We start from the raw sequence: 15,126 nt of genomic DNA, 5'->3' as shown, positions 1-15,126 counted from the left end.
TAACTGAAAGCATGTTATTTCTCTATTGCAGTCCATCATGGAACAGTTCAACCCCTGCTTGAGAAACTTTGTTGCCATGGCGAAGACTTACGAGAAAGCCCTGTCCAGTAAGTACATCAGCTGCTATTTCTCTCCGTCTCTAATTTGTTTGCATACCATCACACCTCCAGGCTGTTTGCCAGCTGTCCTAACGCTTTTTTTTACTGGGTCACCCCTATTAATCTCCTGCCATTTTGGAATAGTGATGAACCAAATATGGTGTAAATATTCAGAGTTTTTATTAAGATCCCAGGAGTCTTTATTTGACAGCTACCTGCATGATTGAGTTCAGCCTTGAACTGTTCTACCTGAGATGCTTACTAAATGTTTTTTGAATGTTTGATTATTAAATGAAGTTGTACAACACTGTTTTGTGGGAGGTTGGCTTCCTTCATTACAGACAAACTGTCACCTGCTCCACACCCATTCATTGCTCATGCATGCATGTTTAAAACAGACATACTGTTCAGTGTGGGTGGAGGTCAGGGATACACTTAAGTGTGTCTATTCATTGTTTTTGTCAGTGTATGTTTGTGGGTGTATGTGTTTTATAATGAATTCAGTCAACAGGGCAAATAGAAGGTCTTGAGGGTTTTAAAGCTGAAATGGGCGCTGGGACAAAGGGAACAGAAAGTGGAGCACAGGGCTGTTGTAAGTAGGCCAGGTTTAGCTCTGAGAGTTTGCCTGGTCCCTCAAAGGGAGGGAAATGGGAACAGTGCAGGAATGTAACCAGGACAAACACAGTGACTGCCTTGTTTTTACTGCAGGGCTGATTCTGGGCTTCAAAACTGCATTCTTTATGCTCTTACCCTTTTGGTGGTTGTAGGAGAACTGTTTAGTCTGTCCAGTATTTTTCACTCTGATCTAAAAACTAACTATGGTAACTGTGTTATAACGTTCCTTGTTGTGAGATCAGTTCTCTTTCATAACAAGGAACGATATACCATATACCTATCTTTTCCGGAATTGCCTTTTCAACATGTGGAATAGCAAGCTGCATTTAGCGACATTCATACAGTCATGTGACATGCACCCAGGTTTTAGCCTAGGCATTTCAGGACCATGGACAGGGGAAAACACTGCTCTAGAAACAGACCCATACCATCAGCAGTGGCACTGAGCTTTGTGCAGATGCCATGTCCTTGCAGGCTTAGTGAGACTTCGGCACAACCACTTATTTTGCTGGAAGAATACAGAGAGGAGTCTGCAGCCCTGTGTGGTTACCCCAAGTGAGCCTGCGCCAGTCTGATTGATAGGGCTAAAAATAGAATGGACACTCTGAACGGGGGAGTTGTACTCTATCAATGCCTCGCTGTCTGGGCCGGCGCCACATTGGCACACAGGATCTATCACAGGGTGACTGGTGGGTATTGGCTGGAATAGTAAATATGCCTCCTCTCTCGAGGTACTGAGAGGGAATCTTTAGTAACACACTAATGAACAGCTGAGTGCTATAGGAAGGAGTGGTTCTGGTCTCTGCTTTTGCCATTGGTGTTTTCTGAAGTGAATTAGATTCAGAGAGCAGAAGAATTTTAATTGTTAGAGGCAAACTAAAGGTTTAGTTTACAATAAAAAATCTCTTCCCACTGAAAGTGCTTGTGTCGCCAGAGTTTGAGTCAGAGTACTGTTAGATTTTTGTCATCACAACAGTTGAAAATGTTCAAAGATTTTTAATGAGTTTCACTAGGGCCTTTTCCACTGCAGGAACTTTTTTTGGAACAAGGAACTTTTTCAGAAACTAACGAAGTTCACTCCTTTTTCTAGTTGAGGAACCTTGGCTGATTTTGGTTCCTGAACCATAGTCCTGAATTGCTTTTTAGCACCTACTCCAGAGTGGGAATTTTGATGGCGCAGGAACTATTGGGGTGGAACTCTCAGTACTGTTCACTGCTGACTGGTCAAACACAGCTTTCACAGAATGACCAAGGAGTCCAACTGCCATTTACTTTTAAATACTGGGATTTATTGAGTGAACAAACATAGTAAACAAATATTTGCATTTAGATAGAGAGCAGGCGAGTTATAACAAAGTAGCTATGTGGAAATGTGGAAAACCAGAACACCAAAAGGAGTGGAGAAATGGACCAGCAAAAGGTGCAAGCCTTACTTAGTATCTTTTGGAGGATGAAATCCAGAGTTTGAATCTTGGAGCGAAAAGGTTTATCAGAAAATGTGGCACACACAAGAATGCACAAAAATTAAAGACCACATTAACTGAAGTCGTTCAGACAGAGACAGCATTACCCTCACTCCTAATTTATATAATTTTCATGGTTCTTGTGGTGCAGTGGGAAAGCAAACCTTGGATGTGTTCAGGAACTGCATCATTCATGTTCTGAAATGTTCCAGAACTTTTTAGTTCCCCAAAAGTTCCAGAACCTCAGTGGAAAAGATGCTGCTGGTTTTTGATCTCGTGAGTACTTCAGTGAGAGCTTTGAGCAGCAGCTGGTATGCCTTCTACCCCATGATTCTCTACCCTTAGTCCCTCAGCGTCACTCTTTGTGAAAGGCTGCTGGAGGCACAGCTTTCAATTACAGATACTCGAGATTGGAGACAAGAGTCTCCAATACAGCAGTGAGACTGACAGAAAAGGGAAGGCAGGGGAGGGGAGAGAAAGGGAGAGAGCGAGTATGGGACAGAGAGAAAGAGGATCAATCGCAAAGTTCCAGTTTAGAAAAAAAGGGGATAATTAGGACTAAATACGAACATTTCTTAGGTGGCTTTTATCTTTGTTTTCCTCTAATTCATCCCTTTCTGCTTATCTATGTACATTTTCTTTCCTTTGAAATGGCTGGCGGAGAGCTGGGCTCTACTCTATATCAGGGCTGTTCATGAGGGCATGCTAATCCTCTTTGCTCAGGACCCCTCCCTCACGTCTCACGCCACCCTGTACAACTCTCTCAGAAAACAGGCAAAGCCCCCAGATTTCATGCACTAATCCATTTCTACCTGTGGCTGGGCTTTGCATGGGCGCTAGCGGATAAGGCCATGCCTTCATGCTTGGCTGGACACCAGCACCATGGCTTAACTCACACCTCTCACCGCAGCACTGGCACACGATCACACTTTTCACTGCGTCAAGGCTGCCCAATACCAACCCTCAAGTGACAGCCAAAATCCTGTATATCCTGATCAAGAGGTTTATCAAATGTCTGATGATGCAATCTCTGTCTCTGGTGGAGGAGAGGATGCTTGATGCTGAGAGCAGGGAATTTTTGAATATTTTAAGTGGTTAGGGTAATGGATTGGATAAAATCCTTGGTGAGATCTCCTGCTGTTTTATCACTGTGTGAGAAGAGGAAATTAATCACTTGAATTAATGACTAGTCTGCAGGTGAAGCTGGAGGATAAAGTAAAAAACTTCGCAAGTTTGAGTAGAAAAGGTGTTGTCCTTGTAAGACTTATGGAGTAGGTCAAAGATTTCAAGTTACGTAGATTAGTGTGTTAAAGAGAGGCTGGAGCCAGTGTTGGAGAATTATGCAGTTAGATTAATCTGTAAAACAATTTCACAAATCTTCAGTTTTCAATTATGCTAATATATGTCATATAGACAACTAAATTTAGCTAATCCCCTTCAGAAAAGATTGTAACCACTTTCAATCTGCTCTTCCTATTCTTTGACCTTTTAACACGGCTGGGGCTTGGTGGTTTCTTTGTTGCCTCATTGTTCTCTCTGTATCTCTTAAACCTCTGCTGGGCTCCCATTGGACAGAGCCAGTACTGACCTTAAGGAACACTAGTGAAGCAAGTGAGACCTGGCTGTCCCTGTTCTGAGATCAGTCAGATGGGAAGGTTACATCCCAGGAGAGTTAGTTCTCCTCTGGATGTCAGGTTGGAAGGTTAACCAGGTTTTTGTTTTAGAGGAGGCTCTTGTGTTGTTTTAGAGGCTGTGAAACACATAGCTGTTTTCGTTTGGAGACTGAGCGATGACAGTTAGCTTCCCCTCATTGCTCATTAATCCCAAGCTTCACCCATGCCCCCAGAGCCATCATGGAACATGTAGTCTAGTTTTTTTCCTACCCATCACACCTAACTCAATGGGAATGGAAGCTGTGGGCGTGGGGCTGACCGCAGTAGGCTAAGCTTCAGGACACTCCCATATCTGACGTCCCCAATGCTTCCATGTTTCCAGGTGTGACTTTTGCGGCAAAGGGCTACTTCGACGCTCTGGTGCGGATGGGCGAGCTGGCCAGCGAGAGTCACGCCTCTAAGGATCTTGGTGAGTTCTAGACTGAGGTTACAGTGCCCCCCCCCCCCCCGTGGTTTGGAGGGGGAGGTCAGGGAAAGTGTCTTTATGAGGGGGTACATGAATGAATGGTGGTAGGAGGTCTGAGTGTGGGGTTAAGTCATACCTGACTGATTTTTTTGTTTTCTCATGCACAAATACACATAAATATACACACACTCAAATTCATACAACATTCTGTTCAAGTCAAACTTGTCTTTAGGGGTCTTATTGTGATTTCACACCATGTCTTTGATTAAATGAGCAAGCAGTTTTTCTGGTTGAGAATTTTAGAATACATAAAATGGGTTCCATGACGATTGACCCAGCAGGTTTCTTTTGTGGCTGAAGTTTCCTCTATAGGCACAGACTCATTCAGTGCCAGATGTTTATATGTCAGATTCACATCATGATGATTACTAGCCCACCAAGTCTTGGACGACTAGCTCAGAATCTTGAGCTCAGAAACTTGGCATTGTGTGGTTTTTTTTTGTTTGTTTGTTTATTTGTTTTTCTCATCCGTAGTGCATGGCAGTATGCTAATGGAAGGGTTGTGTACTGATGTGACTTTTGATGACATTTGGTGGAGGAATATGACTGACTTTCTCTACAGTCTCATAAATAGAATGACTGTCTCTAGGCAGTCACTAAGAGTAATTCTCAGTTCCACCACCACATGTGACAAGAAAGTTGAGTCTGGAAGAGAGCAAGAGAGAGAGGGAAGGAGAGAGAGGGAGGGGAGGGCTTTCGTTATTCATCTGGGAACTTTATTTCACCCAACCCGTTGGGGTTGAAGCTTCATCTTTCAGTATCCCCAGAATGCAGTGAATACGCTGAATGTCTTTTTTTATTTTTATTTATTTTTGTTTTTCAATTGAGTTCGTATTCTTCCATTTAATTTGAACAGTGCAAGCCCCATTACTAAATGAATTCAACTCTAACTCCTGTGAAGTCATTATATTTTTCATTAGCCGAACAAAAAAGGGAATAAAAAGAAAAGAAAAGAATAGACAAGAAAAGAAAAAAAAAAACTTGCAGTGGTGGGCCCTCTGTATTCCAGTGTTTGAAACTGTCAAACTATATTCTCCAGCGCTGCAGGCAGAGAGACGTGGAGCTCAGAGGCCAGTTTGAATATATCTCCAAATCACTCATGACAGCAAATGTATGATAGTGGAGGATCTATTGGCAGTCTCATTTCAGACCAGCCTGTCCTGTTGGATAGGAAGACTCTGTATGTCATTATCTTTCATTTAATCTCTCTCTTTCTTTCTCCCTCTCCCTCTCTCTCTGTTATGTAAAGATTTTTCCTCTGTCTATATTTGTTTTGGGTTTTTTTCTCACTTCCACTTTCTCATTGTTTTAAGTACAGTAATTTCTTGAGCTGAGTGAGTGATTAGTCTTGTGAATGTCTTTGTGTGTTTATTTCCCAGGAGTGTCTGTCTGCTGATTTTCCACCACAGCAGAAACAGAAGCATGTTTCATCAGAGTATAGTAACTGTTCTGTGGAATGGCTCTGTGCTCGCTCTGTTAACAGGCATGGCTGAACTTGGGCAAGATTGCATCTGTACACATCAGCATTGCCTACAGCTCTCTGGCTTTTTGAGCTCATCAAATTAGTGTCCTCTCTCTCTTTCTCCACCTTTCTGTATATGTGTTGTGATAACATCAGCTGGTCAGTGTCTCACAGTTCTGTATATAAATTGAAACACTCCTATTACCCATGCTACGTAATGTGAATATTTTCCAAAGCTATAAACCTGACGAAGCTATAAGGAATCACCATTTTCAATGCAAGGTAAAACAGCGAGAGAGAGAGAGAGAGAGAGAGAGAGAGAGAGAAATGGAAATGTGTAAGTGAGACTATACAGGTGGAAAATTTAAAACTGGTGAAAAATAAATTGGAGGAAAATAAAATTGGTCAAATCAGATGAGAACTGTCCTGAGGACAGCTGGCAGGGGCTGCAGAGAACTGAGAAGTGAAACATACCACACATACATCCTAAAACAACATCCGAAAGTGATGTTCTAAAACAACCTCCTGACAGAGATAAATCTTGGGTGTCAGTGGCATCTGGGGAATTGTAAACGTGATGAGTTCAAACACACAGCAGGGTTCAGGTCAGATCCTACAGAATGTGCTGGAATGGTGGCAGCAGTAGGGGAACACTGTGACAAGAGGTTGTTAAATGGCTTGGCCACCAGTACCATGACTCTGCTTCTTCAGGTGTATGAGAGTGTGTGTGTGTGTGTGTGTGTGTGTGTTTAGCCTCCATCACTTGTTCGCTGTTCCTGTCTGTTCAGATTGATACCCCTTCCTACCCCCCAACCTCCCATAGAGATGAATAATGTAAGACCTTCAAAACAGGAGTGGGACAAACCAGACAATGTGTTAATGCATGTTGGCATCATGGCCTTTCTGACTGTCATACTGTACGTTAATGGAAAATCTAGAAAAATCACGACCATTCATTTTATGAAGCCTTAATGTTAGGATTATAATTTTGCTTGCCTTACGAGACAGACAGTGGTCTTCATGTTGTAGTTCAACCAACAAACAGTGCTAATGAACCCGTCAGGGAAACCCTGTTTGAACATAGTGAGTCTGATTGCAGCAGATCTTATGATGAAAACACTGGAGCCTCAGACTGTCACTTCTGTATAAACATACGATTCTACCATAACCAGATTATTTCTAAATCATATTGCCCCTTGATTATTGAGTTTTTCCCCCAGACTTTAGGTCAGTCAGGAAAGAAAAAACATGATCCATCTGGATGAATGAAGATGCCAGCAGATTGCTCTCCTGAGTCTTTGTATTTTTGGATATGAAATTCAGGGCTGAATGAGTGCTGGCTATTTGGGAAACTCCAGGACAAGCTAAACACTCTGCAAGGATTTGAAGTGGAACAGATCCCTGCAGACCTAAAATAAGAAAAAAAAAGAATAACAGTGTTGTTTACCAAAAGAAGCAGATACAAAATAAATCTTGTCAGCTTCTCGGGGTGTGTGACGTTTCCACAGGAAGTCAATGTGGGAACACAGATGGATGCTCAGGCGTCCTGAGGACGGAAGAGCCTCTTACTACGCTTCAGACAGAAACAACCACCACAGGCTTAGTATCACTGTCACATTCAAGTTGAATATTACACACATGCAACACACACACACACACAAACACGGACAAGCTCTTTGTGAAGAAAGGCGGCCTCGGGTTAAGCATGTGGGGACATGCTCGTTGAGACTGTATATAATAGTTGTAGTTCTACCGGATGGACATGGGCTTTGACAGTAATATTGTAGTCCTAGCAATCGTTACTGACTCTCTGGAAATATACTCGCTGTTTGCCACATTAAATTGGATACTGCCAAAAGGGAATGGTCTGTAGGTACTACGTAAATCCTAGTGTACTCTGTAAGGCATGCCTGTTCTCATTAAGTCTGAGCTTCGTTTCATCTATTTCACCAACTGAATTCAATACAGGCTTTTCCCCGATTTAGCTTGCGCTATCTTCACCACAAATTTGCTTTCAGCTCATTTTAACTTTCAGTCTCATCTGTGTGAGAAGGGTTGCGAGTCATTCCCTTAGTGCAGTAGCAATCTAGTATCACACCGCCCCCGCTTGCAGTCTGCCCACGCATTGATGCGGGAGCGCAGGCAGCCCTTGGAGAACACTCGACTAAAAATAGATCAAACGCATGCCTTATCGGGGAGCGATTCCGGTACAGGAGAAAGAAGATGGGAAGGAGACGTAGCCAAAATCCTCGGAACTCATGTCCCAAAATGGCCTGCCGGTGGTGTCAGCGTCGCCCAGAACAGCTTCTTTTTGTATTCCTGTAGTACTGTACTCGAGCGTGTAGAATTTTAAAAAGCTCTTGCGCTGCCTTGCTTTCTTCTGCCCATATAAGGAATTCAGTCGTCACGCTCATGACGTAGCGTTCGTGAGTCTAGAATAAGTATCAAAGACTGCTTCGTTGTCGTTGTTGTTGTTTGTCTTGGTTGATTTTTCTGTTATAATTAACCGAAAAAACAGTAGATAAGTGTATCCCTGGGAATAATATTTGAATGTAAATGCTTGGTTACAAATGCATCCAGTGTATTATGCGGTTTCATTAATTGTTTCCTTTTTCCAGTGCAAGCTTTCCCAAAGATAGGGTGTAGCTTGAGGATTTTCGACTAATTAAAGTCAAAAATACTAGTAGCTAATTCACTGCTTTAGTCAGTCAATTTACTTTAGAAAGACAACAAATGCAAGTACACTAATGTACGCTAAGCAAATAATTAACTTGGGTTATTTCTTGAGAGAGGAGATGTTTGTGCATGAGAATTTTTCCTCTACTAAATGTACTGTGTATAGAGGTATGGCCAAATGAAAAATGGATCTTGCTATCTTTGAAATATTATCATATGTATTTTGCCTCATTCTTTTTCACACTCTGAAGCAAAACATGTTCTTGATAATCCAGTTTCTCTCAGCAAAACCATTTCCAATAAAGTGAAATATGTAATACAGTATCCAGGGAAACAAACAGAGTTTAGTTAATGAGTTTGAATGAACAAGCATGGAAAGGATGTGTCTGCCCTAACCGAGACATGCGCAGCCACAAACACATTGCGTCTTGTTGAATATATTAAACCAGATCATGTCGATTCTGTACACTGACACAAGTCTTTTCACTGTTTATCCTCTGTCCTCTGTTACTTTTTGCCAAGGCACCATTTTAAGCAGTTGCTCTCTCAAAAACAAGGCAGCATTCACAGAGAGCTGAACATGTTCTGTACAGAGAGGAAAATTGATTGGCAGTAAAGAAGGAATGGATTGATGCTTGTGTTTTTGTCTGTAAGGGGTTGAATAATGAAAGTGTGAGTGACGTTTTCTGTCAGTCAGGAATCCACTGCCTGCTGTCAGCCTCTAGCCCTGTTCTGATGACTCTGAACCTGCTCTATATTAACCCCCACACATATGACAAAAACTGCATCTCCCAGCACACATCTCCACACAGCAGTAACACAGACTTCTCCACATATCAGTAACACTGACAGATCAGCATCAAGTCTGCAAATAACTTATGCCATGGCTCCTTCAGGGACATCACTACACACACACACACACACACACACACACACTTGTGGAAACAAAGAAAGATCCTTTCTGTAAAGATCAAATTCAGAGACTATGTATTGATTTCAATTTTATATTTTAATACTGTCCATTTGGACTTTATGTACTTTATGTTGGCATTTATGCTGTTCAGAAATCCTCACATGTCAATAATAATACAGCATATGCACAAAATGCAGTAATGCAACTGAACAATGGCTTTTTCTTCACTTTACAGTACAGCTGGTTTTCCTGGACAGAGAGCGTGACAAATATTTACTGAATCATGCTCTGTCCTGAGTTCAGTCAACACTGTCATTAGCCTTGCTAGTGGCCTGTGACAGGCAGATCTAGTGACTCATATGTTTCCTGTTAGCCATAAGTAGTTTACATATACACAACAATAAGAGTCTCTCCGTCCTTTCAGAGACAGATACGAAAGAGGGATCCATTAGACACAGAGTGTATGTCTGTATTGTACACTTGGAGAGTGCTTTTCATGCATACAGAAGTCTTATGTACTGATTGCATTGTAACTGTGACCTGGGTTGTATTATGGTGGTGAACTCAGACTCATTACGGAACCCTGGGCTTTTAAATCAAAGAAACAGACCCTTACATTTCCAGCACAGGTTAGCCAGCCTTTTGATCTCTCTGACTGCCCTCATTAGCCAGAAAGCACCTTTTTTTTAGCCCCCCCCCTCTCTTTCTCTTTCTCTTTCTCTTTCTCTTTCTCTTTCTCTTTCTCTTTCTCTTTCTCTCACTCTCCGCCCATCTCTTCTTCCTCTCCAGCTGTTGTGTGCACTTCTTATCCTTATGCTGTCGTCTCTATTTTTAAAACAAATGGATGAGTAGTTGGTTTGCTTAGCAATACTGCGTGGAGGAAAAAGCACACAATGAGTGAGAGTGTTAGTGAGTGAGAAAGAGAGAGACAGAGACAGAGAGATTGATAATGCTCCTCTGTTACTCAAATAACTATGAAAAACCAGCAGCTGTTTGTGTTTCACAGTGTGGCAGCACGGGACTGGATGACAATTTGATTTTAATGACCTGCTCTTGACTAGAACGTTGTCCTTATGTACTTTATGATGATGATGATGATGATGTCGTGTGAAACATTTCATTATCAGAGTAACTCTGCAGCTGTGTTTGCCCTCTGATGAAGACAACCCCAGTCATACCAGTGCAGCTGATTATATGTGTTTGTTTGGAACAGTCTCCATGACATAACTGTTTGTCTTTCTTTCCATACACAGATTTTCTGCTCATTCATGCACAAACAACAAACAACAAACATGTGCATTCCTATCCCATCAGTTTCCAATCAGTGCACAAACACACACACACACACACACAAGCGCACACACACACACACACACACACACACACACACACACACACACACACACACACTACGTACAGCACAACTGGGTGATGGTAGTGGGACAATGTTTATAATATCACTAATGTAAGGACAAGAATCAACATGAAATGAAATTAAATGAAGGCTAAGCATGACAATTCTTGTTTTGGTTGGGACTAAAACTAACCTAGAGTTGTGAAAAACAAAAGCTGTTTTTTGTCTACACGCATGTGCGTGCACACACACACACACACACACACACACACACACACACACACACACAAACAGCAAGCTTCTTGAGTAGGTGGAAGTCTCTAAAACAGCAGACAGCATGAGTATCCACGCACAGGCCCGAGTGGTTTTCTGTTCCTCGGGGTACTGTTCACAGAGACAGAACCTCCACACCTCAGCCTTTCACATGTGCTGTTACATGTGCTGTTTCCCCTATGCATATTTCAACCAGTATCCAGACTTTTAACAGAACCCCGTCATTCTAAAGACCGTGCTAATACCTGTTTTGTGTGTGTGTGTCGTGGGGTGTGGGGTTAGGATTTTATTATTTTTGGGAAGGGGGGTGGTGTTAGACTGCAGAGGCAAGGGGGCCGTGGAACAAAAGCTGTAGTCAATCTTAAATTGTTGGAGTGACCATTAGTTGTGGACTGCCATGCTGCCCTGCAATAATGAGTCTCCATTTTGGCTCCCACCAGCTGCTTGTTAGTGAGTATTTGTAGTGGTCCCCCTCACAAAATATCAACTTCAAATGCATCACTCACTTGTTTAAGGCTGTGATTTTTCGGTGCAGTTTGGTTCCACTGAGAGATGGGCATTTAGATTGGTCAGTGGGACACTCTTTAGTAAGTAGTTGGTTTTGAAAGCAAAGTGGAGGAGGAGCAGAAAGATGTGAGAATGATGGGGTCTACTATGGCATTGTTCACCTGTTTGAAATGATTCTGGGAGTGAACGGTTTCCTAGTGGAGAGGACGAAACTTTTGTAGAGGCTCTGTACTAGTTCCATCTGTGAAGCTACATGTTTCACATACTGTGGAGTTTTATGACTTTAATTATGTTCCCAGCAAGGCCAAAGAGAGAAATAGAGAGAGGGATGGGGGAGAGAGAGAGAGAGATGAAGTGATATGTTTTTAGTTTTTGGAACGCTGTTCTGATTGCAGGATATCAGTTGACAGTCAGGCACTGTTTTTCCCAGAAGCCTCTTTCACACCAGTTACTACAGAAGAGGATTAGCTGTTTGTGTTTGTTTTTGTAAAACAGTCCCAGTTGAATGTAGAAATCCTACAGCCATTTACTTCTCAGTATATCAGAATCAGAATCTCTCTTTCTCTCTCTCTCTCTCTCTCTCTCTCTCTCTCTCTCTCTCTCTCTCTCTCTGTCTCTCTCTCTCTCTCTCTCTCTCTCTCCCTCTCTCCCTCTTTTTATCTATCTTCGTCTCTCTCTATCTTTCTCTGTCACACACGCACGCGCACACACACACACACACACACACACACACACACGTGTGGGCGTACTGAAACTGGCCTCTCTGTTTCTGTCTCTCTCTCTCTTTCTCTCTCTTTCTGTTACCAGATGTGCACTAATGTGGGTCAGACAAGGTTAGTCTAACTCTGCGCTTACTGTACCCAAACACAGCCAACACCACCCACCTCACAACAGTCTCTGTCAGTACACGTCTTTAATATCACTGATTCTTCTCACCACACACGATGCTCCCTCTACAGTGGGATAAACGCGTTTTACTTACAGAAGTCATGTTAAAGGTGTTTTGCTTGTTCTCTTACATTATTCTTATATTCACGTGTGTGTGAGTGTGTATGTGTGTGAGAATGAGAGAGAATGACGATAGACAAAGAGAGAGAGAGAAAGTGAGAAAATGAAAGGAGTCAGTAAGGCCAGAGTGCATTAACCCTCTTTTTGGAGCTAAAAGTGTGCACTCTCACTCAGCAGTGGGTGTGAATTCTGTGTGAGGAAGATCTCCCCCTATAGCCAGTGACTCTTCCTCAGAGCTTCTCACAGGAAAAAGAGTGACGGCGAGGGGAGGGAACTACATGATAATAATCAACAAGTCAACAATAGCTGTCTTTTCTTGAGCTGTTTGTGTGCAGACTTTAATAGCCCTGCCCTGTCATTGATCTGGCCCTTTAAGAGTGGAAGACAATGAGCTTAGTTCTACCTGAGCCTGGGATGTTGTGATCCACGCCGATTATTTCTAAGAGGCTTAGAGCCCCTGCCAACAAACACAGATGAATACTTCAGACACACACACAAGTACGAGCCTGTTACATCATCCGACTCTGACAGGAAATGAAAATCAAGTTGTCCTGGAAACGAGGGCGGGTCAGATGGGGCGGGGTTGGTGAGGGCACCTACGGTTGACCTACTGATTTTTGTCTGGTTTTTGTGGTTCTGAAAAGAGGCATCTTCATCAGTGTTAGGCAGGAGAGGGGCAGTCTGGCTGAAAGAAAGGACTGACTCTGACTCTCTTCCTATCATTCCTCTTTCTCTCCAACATGGTGTCTACTATCTGAGATGGATGGTCAAATCTTGAATGCTAATACGGAGGGAAATAAAGGAATTGTGTGTAGTATTTTTTTTTGTGTGTGTGTGTGTATGTGTGTGTGTGTGTGTGTGTGTGTGTGTGTGTGTGTGTCTCCATGTGGTAAAACATAATTCACCTCTCTGAATTATTTCACAGGCTTTATATCTGGGATGATTAATGTTGCTGACTGGTTTGAACTGTGGGTGGGGCACTCAGATGAGTCTCCGCCCACCATTTTCATCCTCTGATTTGCTCAAAGGACGTCCCTCATGACTGATGAGTGTGACACCCACAGCTGAACATCACTGGACACACTTCTATGAAGAAAAGTTTGTTATTAGTTCACATGCAAAGTTTTAGCGGGAGTGTTTGAGAGGGGGCTGTGAAGGGACTTTTGAACCTTTTGGGCCAGTTGTCATTGTTTGGAGTCAGTAATGAGGGATCTAAAGACAGATCTTTACATATGAGAAGAACACAAAGTTTACATCCAGTGTCGATGTCTTATTCAAACGCATGAGTGACTCTGTGTGTGTGTGTGTGTGTGTGTGTGTGTGTGTGTGCGTGTGCATGTATGTGTCTGTTCATGTGGGTTTGTGTACAAAGATGGACTGCAGTGTTCTTGCAGTGCACTCTTGTTGATCTGTGCAGTGGAGGACTTTACACACTCACACACACACACACACAAGCACACACACACACGCACGCAAAAAGACAGAAAGAGATGGAGGATAGCACGCACTGCATCCATCTAGTGTACACACAAACACACATACACATGCACACCCCTGTCATGTCTGTCTGCTGTCAGAGCTTGTTCACTGTTGTCAGGAGGTAGAGGGATGTTCTAATGTGTGTTTGTAACTGTGTGTGTGTGTGTGTGTGTGTGTGTGTGTGTGTGTGTGTGTGTGTGGGCAGGGCAGAAGTTTGTGTGTGTAGATATTTTGTCCTTTAAAATCGAATGTCAAATCCTCAACCCAAATTAACTTATGTCTTGTGCTTATGTGTAAAATGACATGCAGTATTTTTGAAATGAAGGGTTTCAAACTGGCCCAAACCACTTCAAACCAGTCTGAACATGCCCAAACCAGTCTGAGCCTGTCAGTACAGACTCAGACAGGAGATCATGCACTCTACTTTACCCTCCATTCAACAGGAACACATGCTATTTTTCAGTTAAACACCTCCTGTTCATGTATCTATTGTGTCCTGTGTCATTTTAAGTCAATTTTGCAGAAAATTACAGAATATGTCAGTCATTTCTAACAGGTTTAACCAGCTCTGGACGTCCTCCAGGTTCCTTTCACGTACTTATATACATTTACTGAACACCCACGGCAGAACAGGAACATCAGTCAGCAAATTGTGTGAAAAGTAATGTTTCTGTGCTTTACTTGTAATTGGTAATTCATTATTTGTTTTTTTAAGTTTTAATAAGTTAAATGAGTTCAAGGATTTCAGAAACGCTATGAAACCTCCAGGTCAATCACACAACAGCCAAGACGTGGTCTGTGTTGTTTGAGAGAAATGTGGATATTGTCATCCTGTGTGAGCTGACTGTGTTACAGACCTACAGAGCGTCTGTCTGACTCTGCGCCATGCTAACTGGCTAGACTGGGAGGAGGAAAAGAGAAACCATGCTTGTGCGCATGTGTGATCGTGTGTGTGTGTGTGAGTGTTTGTGCACGTGCGTTTGAGTGTGTGTGTGTGTGTGTGTGTGTGTGCGTGTGAGTGTGTGTCATTCCTCTGGAGGAGTTTTCTCTTTCACTGCCTTCAGGTCTTCTGTGCCTTTATTCTTTGCTCAATCGAAATCTTTTGTTCCTTTTTTACAATGCATTACATTATCAGAAGA

At 42.5% G+C, this 15,126-nt stretch overlaps 1 protein-coding gene across 1 annotated transcript in view; it reads left to right on the top strand.

The window, feature by feature from the left end:
• baiap2b (BAR/IMD domain containing adaptor protein 2b) overlaps positions 1 to 15,126 on the top strand; it is a 54,709-nt gene that overhangs the window by 12,220 nt on the left and 27,363 nt on the right. The window contains exons 2-4 of the mRNA XM_030775726.1: positions 32 to 107; positions 4,172 to 4,258; positions 15,123 to 15,126. The exon at positions 15,123 to 15,126 is cut by the window's right edge and continues 8 nt beyond it. Coding sequence (XP_030631586.1) covers positions 32 to 107; positions 4,172 to 4,258; positions 15,123 to 15,126 — 167 coding nt within the window. The remainder of the gene's footprint in view (positions 1 to 31; positions 108 to 4,171; positions 4,259 to 15,122) is intronic.

The sequence above is a fragment of the Chanos chanos genome, chromosome 5 (genome assembly GCF_902362185.1).
Source record: "Chanos chanos chromosome 5, fChaCha1.1, whole genome shotgun sequence".
NCBI lineage: Eukaryota > Metazoa > Chordata > Actinopteri > Gonorynchiformes > Chanidae > Chanos > Chanos chanos.
This window is presented reverse-complemented; position numbering and strand designations above follow the sequence as displayed.